The 15,916-nt window shown below is 36.8% G+C and overlaps 1 protein-coding gene across 2 annotated transcripts in view; it reads left to right on the top strand.

Annotated features, from left to right (window-relative positions):
* CERS6 (ceramide synthase 6) overlaps positions 1 to 15,916 on the top strand; it is a 303,384-nt gene that overhangs the window by 97,967 nt on the left and 189,501 nt on the right. For both annotated transcript variants that reach the window (XM_028510062.2, XM_028510063.2), the window contains exon 2: positions 1,235 to 1,340. In XM_028510062.2, the coding sequence (XP_028365863.1) occupies positions 1,235 to 1,340 (106 nt within the window). The remainder of the gene's footprint in view (positions 1 to 1,234; positions 1,341 to 15,916) is intronic.

Here is a 15,916-nt window from a genome sequence, read left to right as displayed (position 1 = left end):
ATCGTCTATAACCTCATCAATGATTGTTATGAAACACTTCATTTAAGATTTGGTCGTGATCTGTTTTGCACATTTATCCCTTGTTGCCGTTGGCCAACATTAAATTCATCTTACCGATACTTTTGTATTATATTACATTATTAAATTATTTTGTATTAGTAGAATGTGTTAAATGCCACTACCAAAAGGAACAATTACAGAGCCTTATTTCTTGAACATTTAGTACAAAACAGCCCTTAAATTTGTAAATACTTTTTCTTTTCATTTTTTTCATTTTTTTACTCACTTATTTTTGAGAGATGAGGAGGGAAGGAGAAAGAGATGGGGAGAAACATCCATTGGTTGCCTTTTGTGCATGCCCTGACTGGGGACTGAACAGCGCAGGCATGTGTGCTGCCTGGGAATCGAACCCACAACCTTTTGCTTTGTAGGACAATACCCAACTAACTGAGCCACACTGGCTAGGGCAATCAGTACCATTTCTTTTTAAAAAGGTTTTAGACATATGTCACCGGCCTTTGGGGCCCCATGCCCTGTGCCTGTACTTCTTTCATACCTCACACAGCAAACATGAAGCTGAGGCTTCCCGTTCTTGACATAGTCACCTGCTGCTGGTGCTCGTAATCATTTCAGACTTCTCAGCCTGACTGGGACATCATGCTGTTTGACACCCTTCATTACTCCTTATGAGAAAGATGCAAATAACCACAAAGCAGAAAATATTAAGAAGCCATAAAGAGTTGGAACTGAATATAGAACACTTTGATTACAGAAACAAAGACAGTCAGTCCATTTTATGACTAGGATGATCAAAAGCACACCCTCTGCATGTGTAATCACATGCTTAGTAAACACTGTCTCGTCGGGAAAGTATAACATTGACTAGTGCTATTCAGGTGTCAGTAAGAAAGCTATAAATGATTCTATTCCAAAAGTCATGATTTGTTTGGCTGGTTATATCTCACTTACACACTGATGTTTGTCATTTAATTGTCTGTTCAGTCTCATTAGAACTTGAGGGTCAAGAGGTTTAACTGTTTTAAAAGGGTTTTCTCCTGCTCCTTCTGTGGGACTGAAGGAGAGAAAAACTATTAAATCAGTTGTGCAGTTACCAGTGTGAGTGCTGGTGATGTCCATCCAATAAAATTGTATTTTGGGGGCAAATTGAGTAATGTGTAACAGGTAACATTAAGGACAGCTATAGAAAGAATAACTTGGGACTTTTTTTTTTTAGGTTTGTGGCCAAACCATGTGCAATAGCCCTCAACATTCAGGTCAACGGACCACAGATTGCCCAGCCAAATGCCATCCTGGAAAAGGTCTTCACTGCGATTACAAAGGTACGATTCTCCTCTCCTGGGATGTGACTTGTCATGACCACAATTAGCAATCTGAACTCATTCGATACCTTCTCGCCTGGGTGTGGGAACTAACTTTCGAGTACCCCATCCTGCAAAGTGTGCCCTTGGAGGGTGCAGGCACTGCAACTAGACCAAAATGGGTAGAAGCTGGATAAATGTGGGCTTCTTCGAGACCTGTTTGTTTATTCTCAAATTCAGAGAAGAAGCTTGTCTGTGGGAACAGTGTAAATTAGTGATTAGTCTAACCCTGTGCCTCTTTTAATCTCGTGTGACATGAAACAGTATGTCTAACAGTCAGGTGGGACATTGTGGAGGCCACTGAGTGGAACAGAGGGATGTAATTAACGTGTATGCAAAAAAAGTGCGCGTTTGCTTATAGCATCGTTCGTGCTCTAGCGGTTGTGGTACTTACACGACTGTGAACCAAAAGGACTATTTGAAGGCAAAAATAGTTGCAACATGAAGGAAAGAAGGACAAGGGTGTGGAAAGTTAAGAGTTGTAGATTCACTGTGGAGAAAATAGAAGAGACTGTCCCTCTGGTGAGAGTTAAAGTCCAAACCAGGTGTGGGAAGAGGAAAGCAGGGGAGGGAGAAGAGATAGGGAGAGGTTGCCCCGCCCTCCACCCCCCCATACCTCCCTAGGAACAAAGAGGGGAGGAGAAATTTCTGACTGAATTTAGGAACCTTCAATCAAAAGCCACAAGAAACTAAAGCAAATCACAGCATCCAAATATCTTATTCTTACTCTTACCTATCTCTCTGATCTTACTTTTGCATGGACAAAACGTAGAAAAAACAGAAGTGTATCGTTTTGTGAGAAGTATCCTGCGTTTGTATAGTAAATGGTTAATTTGTGTGTTTGCATAGCACATGGTTCCCTCTTTCAATTTCCTGGGAGAATTACTCAGGCTTTTAAGATATGATTTGACACTGTTAAGCAAATTTTATTCTTTTTTTGATATCAGCATTGCTTACCATTTGTATTTCTCTTGTCTTAATACTGTTAATTCAGATATTTGAACATTATTGTTTATTTTATGGTCTTTGTTTCTGCCAAGATTCTCTACGATTTTTATATGCTTTTAAATATGATATTTTTTCCTGGAAAAGAAAAAGCACCAGGTTTTTTTTTATTGTTTTTGTTTTTGTTTTTTACATTTCTGCTAGAAAGAAGAGAAGAATGAATGGAATTTTAGGAAAAGCTCTTTGGTAGTTTTAGATTGCCAGGTTATAACCTTAAGGGACACATATTTTATGGTTTTTAATGGAAAAAAAGTATTATTAAGAAAAAAACTTGCATTTTCACTTACCATGTCAATTTACTGCAGTAAAACACGTTTCTACTCCTAAAGTTGCTGTTGTGGAGGAAGTTATCTGGTTCACTTCTTAAGGTGATTACAACATATTTTTATTTTCCTTACGAACTGATGTAAATGTATAATAAATTGAGTTTTCTACCCAAATGGTCTGCTTCCCTTTAGAAATCCTGCAGTGGCCATTTTATTTCCCTTGGCTTGGGTTCATTATGGTTACTGGAGAAATTCCCTCTGTAAGGAATGAAAGGATTTTGTAGTCAGGTTAACAGCTCTGGAGCATACTTGTTTGTAGTTCATTTTAATGATCATATTCTCTTAGCTTCCAAGGTGATTCCTTTGGAAGTTTTTACATGATTAAAGCAGAAGCCTCATGTTTTAAATATAAATGCAGCAAAAGTTGTAACCGTTTGTCCTGGAACTCTTTGTAGTTCTCCAGTGTTATTTGTGATATGAGCAAGTAGTGTGTTGTCTGGAATAGAAGTAGTAGCACTTGGAGAGTTGGAATGTGCATATGTGTACATGCATGTGTACACATGTGTATATGTGTGTTTGAGTGGTTATTTAACATCCTGCCCTTGACCGTGGTCCCAGGTCAAGGATATGTACAGGGGTGGACAAACGCAGGTTTCAAGTTCTTCACGTGGAAAAATATATGCAGGTAATGATTAGTAGAATAGCTTTATTAACTCAAAAGAATGTCACAGGTACAGCAAACTTAGGTACAATCTTGTAAGTGTTCAAATTACTGGCCTTCATTACAAAATAATAACAACAATAATTAAATATAAATAAACTATACAGTGATTAATAAATAAATAATAATACAAGAATAAACTGTGTGTTTCATTTACTGTAAATCTACCTTTGCCTACCCCTGTGTGTGTGTGTGTGTGTGTGTGTGTGTCTATATACTTTTGGGATCTTCCTGCCATGTCCAACATCCTCACTTTTCTAATCAAATCAATTTTTGAGCCATTGAGGATAGACTATATGTCAGCCATGAAACCAGGTTGAATGATGCAAAGAAATCATATCACACTCCACTTTTGGCATGTTATTCTGCTTTAATTTAACTTCCTATGATTTATTCTCTCTCATTTACCCCTTATTTCTGTCCTCATTTTTCCTTTTTATTCCCTTTTCCCTTTTTAGTGCTGGTTATGATTACTAAAATTAACCTAGGTATTTCTGGTATAAAATTGTCTCTATAAGTCAGCATTCTTCATTTATTTTCATGGAGATATTTAAAAAGGAAAAAACATCCTATCAAGTACAATTAAAAAACACAATACTAAAAATATACACACACAAAGAAGGAAAATCTCCCAATCTTTATTTTTGGCAAACTGGGAGATAACATATCTTTAGATTTCAAAATACACATAAAAGCTGAGAAACAGCAGCTGGGGTTGAGCAGACGCCAAGTAGCAGGAAGTGAAAAGCATGAAGTGTGGATAGAGGGCCCAGTGGGGGTAGATTTCAGGAAAGCCAGCAGAAAATACAGCCCTTGGAGGTAAGACAAAGCTCTCTCCACAGCGTTTGCACCGGTAGGCACAGGAACTGGGGAGCAGGGCTGGCAGATGTCGTGTGGACTCCCTTCAATTCAGGGAGGTGGAAGAAGTGCACAGAAAGCCACATGGATGGCACTTTTTCAGGAGTTAGTCTACCTTGGTGGCAACTAAACTGCGACAGCATTCTCTCTGCTCCTCACACCACCAGGAGCTAGTCAAGAAAATCCATATCCCTCAGCTATGAGTAATGAAGAAGAAATGAAGGAATGAAGGAAGGAATGAAGAAGGAATGAAGAAAAAATAAAGGAATGAAGAAGGAATGAGGAAGGAATGAAGAAGGAATGAAGGAAAAATGAAGGAATGAAGAAGGAATGAGGAAGGAATGCACATAGCACCAAAGACAAGGGGAAGAATGTGTAGCAGTGCTTATGAACCAAGAATTGTTGCTAGAAAAATGAGGCCCAGGGCAGATGAAAATTGTGATCAAATATTTTACCCTAAATTGTAAAAGATAAGCAGTAACTCTTTGAAGGGAGACCACAAAGAAGAAATGCAGCACCTAAAGCAAAAAATGGTTGGTCCAAAAAAGAGATGCAGTGTGAGATTGTAGGTTCCAAAAAAGTACCAAAACTGTCACAGAAATGAAGTAAAATAGGAGGAACACAGGAAATGCTAGACACTGCAGAAAATTCAACAAGAAACATAGGGGATAGAAATAATAAAACTGATTTAAATGAAATCAGTAAAAACAGCCAAAAATAATTAGATGTATAGACCAAGCAGATACTACATTTGCATAATTGAATCCCTCAAGAAAAAGTAAAGTAGAATAAATATTGAAAGATAATAATTCAAGAAAATTATCCTAAAATAAGAATTATTTTAATATGTTAACGAAAATGTCTTAAAAATTGACCCAAGAAGGTTAACACCAAGACTTACATTATTAAAATTATTAGACTTGAAAAATAAAAGAATTCTTCTTTGATCAGCCAAACAAAAAATTCATATCACTTTAGGGAAAAATATCATGACTTTAATCCTCTCTATAGTAATATTCAACAGAACAGCATTTTAAATATTTTCAAGGAAAATGTGAACTAAGCATTTTAAATTTAGGTTAATTGTTTAAACTGTGTGAAAGTGAAACACAGATTTGAACATGCAAAAATTGGGGGGAATTGTTCCCATGAGTCTTTTTTGAAGAAACTATTATCATTAATTGCAGCCAACCAATAGATGACTGGGAATGTTAGTTTAGAATACATTTCAACTTTAGAGAGAAGAAATTTGAGGATTAGGACAACAGAACAGGCAGGACAGGATGTAAACCTTGCTTGCTCTTATGATGTAGAAATGAAACAACCGTAATTGAGAGCGGAAAGGAAAAGAAGGCGGGAGGCGGAATAAACTCACTGATGGCCTACTCTCAGTAGCTGGGAGTCAAAGCCCATCAGTTCAAGCAGCCAAATGAAGTCATAGAAGTGCAAGCATATTTAACAATAAACTGTAAGAGAGATGAAATTATTGACTAATGTGGGTGGGGGAGGAGAGGAAATATACTAGTTTTAAACATTGTTCATATGAAATTATTATTAACTGGAAACAAATAGAGGAGTATTATGAGCATATGGATAATCATTAGAACAATATTACCCATAAAAAGGAGGGGAAATAAAGCAAACCATATTTGGTTTGTTAACATTTTAAAAATGTAACTGTCAAAACAGAAAGCATACCATAATTGAAGGAACTATAAGCAAACTTATCAATTATATCAATACATGTAAATGGTTTGACTCATCTAATAAAAGTAATTCATGTTTGGGTCACAGAGCTTAAAAGAGATAGCTTGAGATAAAGTAATTACAAATAGTGAAAATAAGAGTATGAGTAAAGGTATGTAGGCAGATATAAATAATAGAAAAGAGGGTTTCTATTTTTATATAAAAGTGGAATTAAGGCCAGGAAGAATTAAATGAAATGAAGTGTTAGCTTTTTATTGCTAGAAAATACTATCCAAAATGAAGATAAAATAGTTACAAATATACATGCATTGAAGACCAGTGTATCCATATACTCACAAAAAGGAATGAAAAAAGAAACAATTTAATAGCCAAAAATTTTAATTTACCTTTGGGTTATTGGAGATCAAATGAATAAAATATAAAACAGAATATAGAAATTCTAATAAGATATAGTTAATGAGGGTGATATAAGAGATACATTTAGAACCCTCTATTCTAAAATGGACTGTACTTTTTTCAAGAGTCTGTTAAATATCTAAGAAATTTTACCTTTTATTATGCATAAAACTGTAATAAATTTTTAAAATAGGCACAATTTAATAATACTAGAAATCAGAGAGCAGAAAGCTTCTTGCTTTCTCATTCCTCAGTAATGGTACTTCAGAATATTTAGAAAACAGTGATGATGAAAGCACTCCTCACATGTAAGTATTATGCCAAAGCAGTGCTCAGGTGAAAACTCATGAATATATAAAAATAGAGTTAACCACTTACTTAAACATCAGAAAAAGAACCATAAAGTAAGTGACAGAAGCAAAAGGGTTAATAGACAAATGCCGAAATTTAGTTAGCAGAGCTATAGAATGGAAAATTAATCCAAAAGTTCCTATCTGTTTAATTTTTTACAGAAAGTCAGATAATCCCACAAAGGAAAAAACAAAGAACCCTGGCTGGGTGGCTCAGGTGGTTGGAGTGTCATTCTCTACACCAGAAGTTTGTGGGTCTGACCTCTGGTCAGGGCACACACCTAGGTTGCAGGCTCCATCCCCAGTGGGGGCGCATATGGAAGGCAGCCAATCACTGTTTCTCTCTCACATCGATGTGTTTTTCTCTCTCTCTGTACCCTCTCTCACCCCCTCTCCCTTTTTGTCCCCCTTCCTTTCTCTCTAAAATTAAAAAAAAATCCTCAGCTGAGGATAAAAAATAAATTTGTAATATAATAATTAACATAATACTCAATAATCACAGACATGGAGGAAAATTTTAAAAGGTATATTTTATTAATGTGGAAATTAAAAATAAAAATGGATAAAATGGAAATTAATTTAGGAAAATACAATTTATCAACTGTAATTTACATGGTTTTGTGTGTGTGTGTGTGTGTGTGTGTGTATAAATCAAAGAGCTAAACTGCAAAGTACTACCAGGCTTAGATGCTCTCAGAAGGAAAATCTAACACATTCTTAAAGAGCAGAAAATTCCAATGTTATTTTAAGCTATACCAAAGCATGTAATATTAAGAAAACCACCCAAATTCTTTTATGTAGCAATAAAACATTAATACCAAAGTCTGAAAAAGATTTCACCAAAAAATAAGACTACAGACCATTGTACTTATTAACATTGATGAAAAATCCAAAATAAAAGTAAGCAGACAGAACTTAGCAGTACATTAAAAGAATTATTTATCATCATCAAATAGGATTTATTCTAGAATGCAAGACCTTCCTTTTCTGAATTCAGTATTAAAAATCTAGTTAGCTGGTCAAGTGGCTTAGTTGGTTGGACCATCATCCCATACACCAAAACTTTGTGGGTTCGATTCCCAGTCAAGGTACATCCCTTGGTTGGGGGTTCCATCCCCAGTTGTGGAGTGTATGGGAGCCGATCGACGTTTTTCTCTCGCATCAGTGTTTCTCTTTCTTTCTCTCCCTTCCTATATCTCTAAAATCAATAAACATATCCGTGGGTGAGTATTAAAAAATGTTTATATAATTTATCATATTAATTCTGGTAATCTAAAGAGAAAATGTTCATGATCATCTCCATGGATCTTGAAATCTAACATAATTCTGACTCGAATAAAATTATCTAACTAGGGAGAGGTTGTTTCCTTTACATGACAAATACACTTTGTTTTCGAAGGAAGACAACAAAAGATTAAACAATCTTTAATGAAATTCCTGTAGAAAACTCAGTCACAGGGCAAATACTTAGTTTTCTTTCCCATGTTTTTGAGGATAGAGAAATCCTGATAGTCTTTGGAGAATAAGCAGTAGTTTTGCTGGATGTTGCCAGGACTCAGAAAGAGCATCTATTTACACATTCAAACCAGTAGTTCCTATTGCACATTTTAACGGTATTTGCCATCTTGTACCCTGAGTATGTGGTAGTTCAACAAATGAATTACAGAAATCCATGTGGCATGAAATGATTTCAATTTCAACTAACATTTTTTTTTAAAATCACATTGTTATAGGCTTTAATAAATACAGTCAAAGCAGCTGGCATTTTACTAAAATACTGAACTTAGGTCTCAAATTTATTCCATAAGCAATCTCCTTTTCATTTGCTTTCTGTTTTGGGTACATTATCTCATGTATTTGCTCTATGAAGTGAACTCTTTTGTAGATATCATGTAAAAACTATATTAATATTTGCCTCATTACAGAAGTGATTGGAAGAACTATATCACATAATTAACTAAAAAGTAACTGAGGGGAGGGGTGTATAAGGGGACTAAATGGTAATGCAAAAAATATATAGTAATGATTAAATTTTAAAAAGTAACATAGAAAAATACTCTGCATTTTGTAAAATAGAGGCTTTGAAGAAAACCAAAGAAATATCATTTCATATAGAACTCTTACTAAAAATTTTATAAATGTATATGCAGGATACATATTATATTTGCCTCACCAGTAGATTTTCAGCAAGCCTGCTTAGGATAAGGCTATCACTATAGATAAACATCAACAAAATAATTAATGCATCTACTGGTTTAAAAGATTTCTTGAAAAATAATCATAATTTCAAATTACATTATAATTTAACGACTATACAACTTAAAAAGGAAGAAAAGGAACTTCTGGTCAGATAGTGACATAGGCAGACATGGGTTGCCTCTTTGCACAATCATGTCAAAATTACAACTAGAATATAGAACAACCATTACTCAGAACTGTGAGAAATTGAGCTGAATGGAAGTCTGACAACTACGGAATTAAAGAAACCACATCCAAGCAGACTGGTAGGAGGGATGCAGATGCAAAACAGGCTGGTCCCACACCCACGTGTGGTGGGTGAAAATTCAGGAGGGATATCTTGGGAGCAAAGAGTCCTAGCCCCACACCAGGCCCCCCAGTCCAGGGTTCCAGTGCCAGGAAAATAAGTCCCCACAACTTCTGGCTACAAAAACCAGCGGAGATTGAGTCAATGGAAGAAACTGATGGAGCCACAGCAGTTCCTCTTAAAGAACTCACACACAGACGCTTCTACTCAGACTCACTCCCTCTGAGCTCCATCAGCGGGGTAGCAGCTTGAAAGGCACCAGCGGCATACAAAAAGAAACTAAAGTGTCTGGCATCAAGGTGAGCAAAGGCCATTATCCCTTTTCTAAACCCTGCGCCAATGGAGCCAATGAGCTGGCAAGCTGGTGACATATTTGAGACTCCATCAAACTGGCTAACGTTATTTCACCTGCCTTGTAGATGCCCAGAGATTTGCCCCACCCAACTTATGGGCCCACCCAAGATGCTTTCCCATATGCATGGCTGGTCTTGATTATGGTGCACAACTTCCTAAATCCTCTCAAACAAGCAACAGCTGGCTTCAGTGAGCCCCAGGCCCGGCACAACCAGCCACCAGCCTAGATTCACAGCTTGGCTTTGCCTGGGAATCTCTAAGCCCAGCGAAAGTAGCAGCTATCTCAGATTCCTTTATAGTTCAGGCAGGGTGGTCCCGGGCAAAACACAGGTGGGAGCTGATCTTGGCCTGCAATGCCCAGGAAACCCCAGGGTCAGTGCACCCAGTGGACCACTTTGGAGTTGTATAGCCCCTGCACAACTAATTGTCCATGGAGGGCAGAGGTTGGTGGTCAGTGGTCACAGCCAGTCCTTGCAGCTGAGTGGCCCGTAAATCTCTTTCATTGATCTGCCAACAGCAACAAAGGCTCAACTACAAGAGGAGGGTGTACTCAGCTCACACGAAGGAAGAACCTCAAGAACCCAGCATGGTTGATAGGGGAGTCTGTGCCACTGAACTCTACAGGACACCTACTACATTAGGCCACACTATAAAGGCACAGAATTAAAGCAGCTGTACCTAATACATAGCAATAAACACAGGGAGGCTGCCAAAATGAGGAGACAAAGAAAAATGCCCAGATGAAAGAACAGATCAAAACTCCAGAAAAAGAGCTAAACAAAATAGAGATAAGCAATCTACCAGATACAGAGTTCAACACACTGGTTAGAAGGATGCTTAAGGAACTTAGGGAGGACCTCAACAGCATAAAAAAAAGATCCAGTAGAAACGAAAGATGCACTAACTGAAATAAAGAACAATTTACAGGGAAACAACAGTAAAGTGGATGAAGATGAGAACCAAATCAATGATATGGAACATAAGGAAGCAAAAAAACAATCAGAGCAAGAAGAAGGAAGAATCCAAAAAAATGAAGATAGTAAAGCAGCTTCTGGGACAACTTCAAGAGGCCCAACATTTGTATCATAGGGGTACCAGAAGGAAAAGGGAAAAAGCAAGAAATTGGAAATCTATTTGAAAGAATAATAAAAGAAAATTTGCCTAATTTGGTGAAGGACATAAACACGCAAGCCCAAGAATTACAGGGACTCTCAAACAAGATGGATGCAAAGAGGCCCATTCCAAAACACATCATAATTAAAATGCCAAGGGTTAAAGATAAAGAATCTTAAAAGCAGCAAGAGAACAGAAGTTAGTTACCTACAGGGAGGTTCCCATAAGACTGATTGTCAACCAATTTTTCAAAAGATACCTTGCAGGCTAGAAGGGATTGGCAAGAAATATTCAAAGTCGTGAAAAGCAGCTACCTACAGCCAAGATTACTCTACCCAGCAAAGCTATCATTTAGAATCTAAGAGCAGATACAGAGCTTCCCAGACAAGAAAAAAACTAACGGACTTCATCATCACCAAACCATTATTATGTGAAATGTTAAAGGGACTTATTTAAGAAAAAGAAGAAAATCAAAACTATGAATAAAATGTCAGTAAATACATACCTATCAACAATTGAATCTAAAAAACAAACTAAGCAAACAAGAACAGAGACAGAATCATGGATACAGAGAATGTTTTGATGGTTGTCAGATGGTAGGGGAGTGTGGGGGAATGGGTGAAGAGGTGAGGGGATTTAGAAGTACAAATCGGTAGTTACATAATAGCCATGGGGATGTAGAGTATGGTGTAGGAAACAGAGTAGCCAAAGAACGTATACACATGACCCATGGAAGTGAACAATGGTGGGGGTTTGCCTGAGGGAGTGAGGGGAAGGCAAAGGAGGAAAAATCAGGACAACTATAATAGCATAATCAATAAAATATAATTAAAAATAAATAAATAAATAAAAGGACAGTAAAAAATGAAAAGGAAGAAACATTCCTTTTCTTTAAGCCTCCTTTGGAAATTAAGAATATCCACCAGTCCTCAGGTGCGGAATAGTTGTCTCAATGATAACACTTGGTCACAATTCAAAAAAGAAGTATTTAGACCTTTCTGGAAAAGTACCACATAATGAAAAAAAAAAAAAAAAAGAAAGATGACAAACAACCTCTAGAGCATTCTTTGGTATACAAAGTCAGTAGATAATGATTATCCATAATGTTGGCAGTTTTCTCATTAAGCAAGAAGCCAGATCTGGGCCTGATGTACAAATGTATTTATCATTAGTTTTTTAAATTATTTTTATTGAATTGTTTTTCATTACCATTTAACCCCCTTATACCCTCTTCCACCTCCATCCACCACTCTCCCCCACAGTCACCACACTGTTGTCCATGTCCATGAGCCCTTTTTCTTTTTTGCTTGATCCCTCTACCCACTAACTGCCCCCTCCCCCAGAGCTGTCAGCCTGCTCTCTATCTATGATCTTTCTGAATTGATCTTAATGATAAATAAATTTGTGTTTGAGGCCCAGATCCGGCCTCTCACTTAATGAAAAACAGGCATTCCCACTGAAGTCTGGAACAGACAGGGATGTTTATAACCACTCTTTTATTTACATTGTGCTAAGTTTTATGTTGCATTAGCAAATAGACACAAGAAAGAAAACAAAGGCATAAAAATTAGAAAGAAGCAAATAAGCTATGTCTATGAGAATATTTATTCATTCAAGAAGCATTGATTCCCTACTATATTCTACATACTGGTGAAAAAACATACTAAAAATCCTTTTTGTTTATAGAACTAACATTTTAGTAATAGGCTATCATATGACTACATACCAGGAAAATTAATGTGAACAATATTAAATGTTAGCATAAAGTTAGTAGCCATATATACATGCAGACAATAAGCATTAGAAAATATAAGAAAATTCCTTATTTACTGTAGAAACCAAAAAAGATAACATTCCCAGGAAGAAGTGTAACAAAGATATGTAAGGTATGTGAGGAAATTTCAAACACTATTAAAGGACACAAAAAGCAATTTGAATAAAGATGTCAGTTCACTCTACATTAAAATAAGAGCTTGGTATAATATCATTAAAAATACCAACAGACTTTCTTGTTTGACCATTTTTTTAATATTTTGAAACTGGCAAGCTAGTGCTCACTTCAGCAGCACATATACTAAAATTGAAACTAGGCAAGCCAATTCTAAAGTTCATATAGAAAAATAAATAAGGATTTCTGAGTAACCTCACTGCATGTACCTGCACAAACATAATAAAACAATGGAAGAGTAGATCCAACTTCTCATGGGAAAAAAGATGAACAGTGGTATTGGGCTATCTGGGTAGACATTTGGAAAGAAAGTTAGATTCATATCTCCCTCTGCATACCAGATATATTCCAAATGCAGTAAAGATTGAATGCAAAAAGCAAAATTATAAATGTATTGGAATCATAATTGTAAATGTGGGAGAATGTTCTGGACATTTGAAATAGGGAAGTCTTTTCTAATTATAACCTCAGATTCAGAAGGTATGACAGAAACAATCGATGAATTCAAATGTTTTTTTTTTTCCCATAATAAAGGTGTTTATTCTTGGGAAAAAAAAAAGAAACATGCCTGAAAGGATGCTTGAAATATAATAATTGTGGCGTGGAAGGCAAAAGATGGCCAAGAATTTCTTGACACCCCACTTATTTATTTATGTATTTATGTATTTATTTATTTATGTATTTATGTATTTATGTATTTATTATATTTTATGGATTATGCTATTACAGTTATCCCATTTTTTCCTCTTTATTCACCTTTACCCTGCAACCACCTTCCCACCAGCATTCCCCCACCTTAGTTCATGTCCATAGGTTGTATATATAAGTTCTTTCGCTTCTCCATTTCCCATACTATTCTTAACCTCCCCCTGCCTATTTTGTACCTAGCATTTATGCTTCTTATTCCCTGTACCTTTTTCCCCATCCTCCTTTTTACCCTTCCCAGCTGACAACCATGTGATCTCCATGCAATCTTCATTTCTATGATTCTGTTCCTATTCTAGTTGTTTGCTTAGTTTGTTTTTGTTTTTGTTTTAGGTTCTATTGTTGATAGTGATGAGTTGGTTGTCATTTTACTGTTCACATTTTTGATCATCTTCTTTTTCTTAGATAAGTCCCTTTATCACTTCATACAATAAGGGCTTGGTGATGATGAACTCCTTTAACTTGACCTTATCTGGGAAGCACTTTATCTGCCCTTTCATTCTAAATGATAGCTTTACTGGATAGAATAATCTTGGCTATAAGTCCTTACTTTTCATGACTTTGAATACTTCTTTCCAGCCCCTTCCTGCCTGTAAGCTTTCTTTTGAGAAATCAGCTGACAGTCTTATGGGAATTCCTTTGTAGGTAACTCTCTCCTTTTCTTTTGCACTTTTAAGATTCTGTCATTTTTTTAAAAGATTTTATTTATTTATTTTTAGACAGAGGGGAAGGGAGGGAAAGAGAGAGTGAGAGAAGCATCAATGTGTGGTTGCCTTTTGCATACCCGCTCCTGGGGACCTGGGCTGGAATCCAGGCATGTGCCCTGATTGGAAATCGAACAGATGACCCTTTGGTTTGCAGGCTGGCACTGAACCACACCAGCCAGGGCTCTCTCCTTATCTTTAATCTTGAGTAATGTAATTATGATGTACCTTGGTGTGTGCTTCCTTGGTTCCAACTTCTTTGGGACTGTCTGAGCTTGGTGAGGATGAGCTCCTTTAACTTGATCTTATCTGGGAAGCACTTTATCTGCCCTTCCATTCTAAATGATAGCTTCCTGAACTTCCTGGAAGTCTATTTCCTTTGCCATATTAGGAAAGTTATCCTTCATTATTTTTTCAAATAAGTTTTTAATTTCTTGCTCTTCCTCTTTTCCTTCTGTCACCCCTATGATTTAGATGTTGGAATGTTTAAAATTACTCTGGAGGTTCCTAAGCCTCTCCTCATTTTTTTGAATTCTTGTTTCTTCATCCTGTTCTGGTCGAATGTTTATTTCTTCCTTTTGCTACAAATCGTTGATTTGAGTCCCAGTTTCCTTCCTGTCTCCATTCATTCCCTGTACATTTTTCTTTATTTCACTTTGCATAGCTTTCACTTCTTTCTCTCTTTTGTGACCATACTCAGCCATTTCTGTGAGCATCCTAATTACCAGTGTTTTGAACTCTGCTTCTGATAGGTTGGCTATCTCTTCATTTCTTAGTTCTATTTTTGGAGCTTTGATTTGTTCTTTCATTTGGGCCATATTTCTTTATCTGGGCATGCATGTTATATAGTAAGTGGCAGAGCCTTAGGTATTAGCCAGGGGAGGCCACCCACTTCACTGCATTTGGTGCTATCTGTAGGGGAGGGGTACATGAGGGAACAATGCCACTTGTTCAGCTCTCTGCCTTTCAGTCGCTTTCCCTGCTACCCACAAGCAAATTGGGCCCTTCTGGCACTCATTCAAAGGTGGGTGGGTTTTGTGTACATTCTAGGACCCTGTGGGTTTCTCCAGTGAACTCTCCTATAAGGCTGGGAGTTTCTCCCACAGCCGCAATCCCCACTGGTATTTACAGCCAGAGGTTTTGAGGCTTTATTTCCCTGCACCAGAACCCTGGGTTGCACGGTTATCTTGCTCCCTAGTTGTTCCTCCTGGTTTATCCTCACGCAAATGTCAGGCCACAGCCACCTCCCCATCCCCAGTCCTCTAGCTGCTGCCTTGCCATGAGTCCTCTCTGCTTTGGCTGCCCATCTCCACCCCTCCTACTTGTCTGGATGAGTGTTTTTTCTTTAACTCCTTGCTTGTAGGACTTTCACAAGCAAGAAGTTTGATTTTCTGGCTGTTCTGGTTATTTTTTTTTTTAATTTGTTGTTGTCCTTCTTTTGGTTGTGCGAGGAGGCAAAGTATATCTACCTATACCACCATCTTGGTCAGAAGTTACCAAATATGTTTTTTAAAAAGTTTCTGCAAGAAAAAACACCGTAAGTTAAGTATAAAACACAGGTGGCACATTGGTACAAAGTATGCAGCTGGTGGTACATACAAAGGTTTAATTGAAGAAATTAAAGAATAATTAAAGCAATCTTACTCATCAATAAAGAAAATATGTACAGATCAAGAAAAGAAATGGACAGTAGATTGAAAAGACTTTGTAAAAATGAAATACAGATGCTTTTTAAAACACATAAAAATGTGTTTCTTATAAGAAGAGGAATCAAATTTTAAATTATACAGAGATACTGCTTTTTATATATTAGACGAATAAAATTGAAGCGTGATAATATACTCTGTTGATGAGACTTTGGGAAA

This window comes from Phyllostomus discolor, chromosome 4, assembly GCF_004126475.2.
Source record: "Phyllostomus discolor isolate MPI-MPIP mPhyDis1 chromosome 4, mPhyDis1.pri.v3, whole genome shotgun sequence".
Classification (NCBI taxonomy): domain Eukaryota; kingdom Metazoa; phylum Chordata; class Mammalia; order Chiroptera; family Phyllostomidae; genus Phyllostomus; species Phyllostomus discolor.
This window is presented reverse-complemented; position numbering and strand designations above follow the sequence as displayed.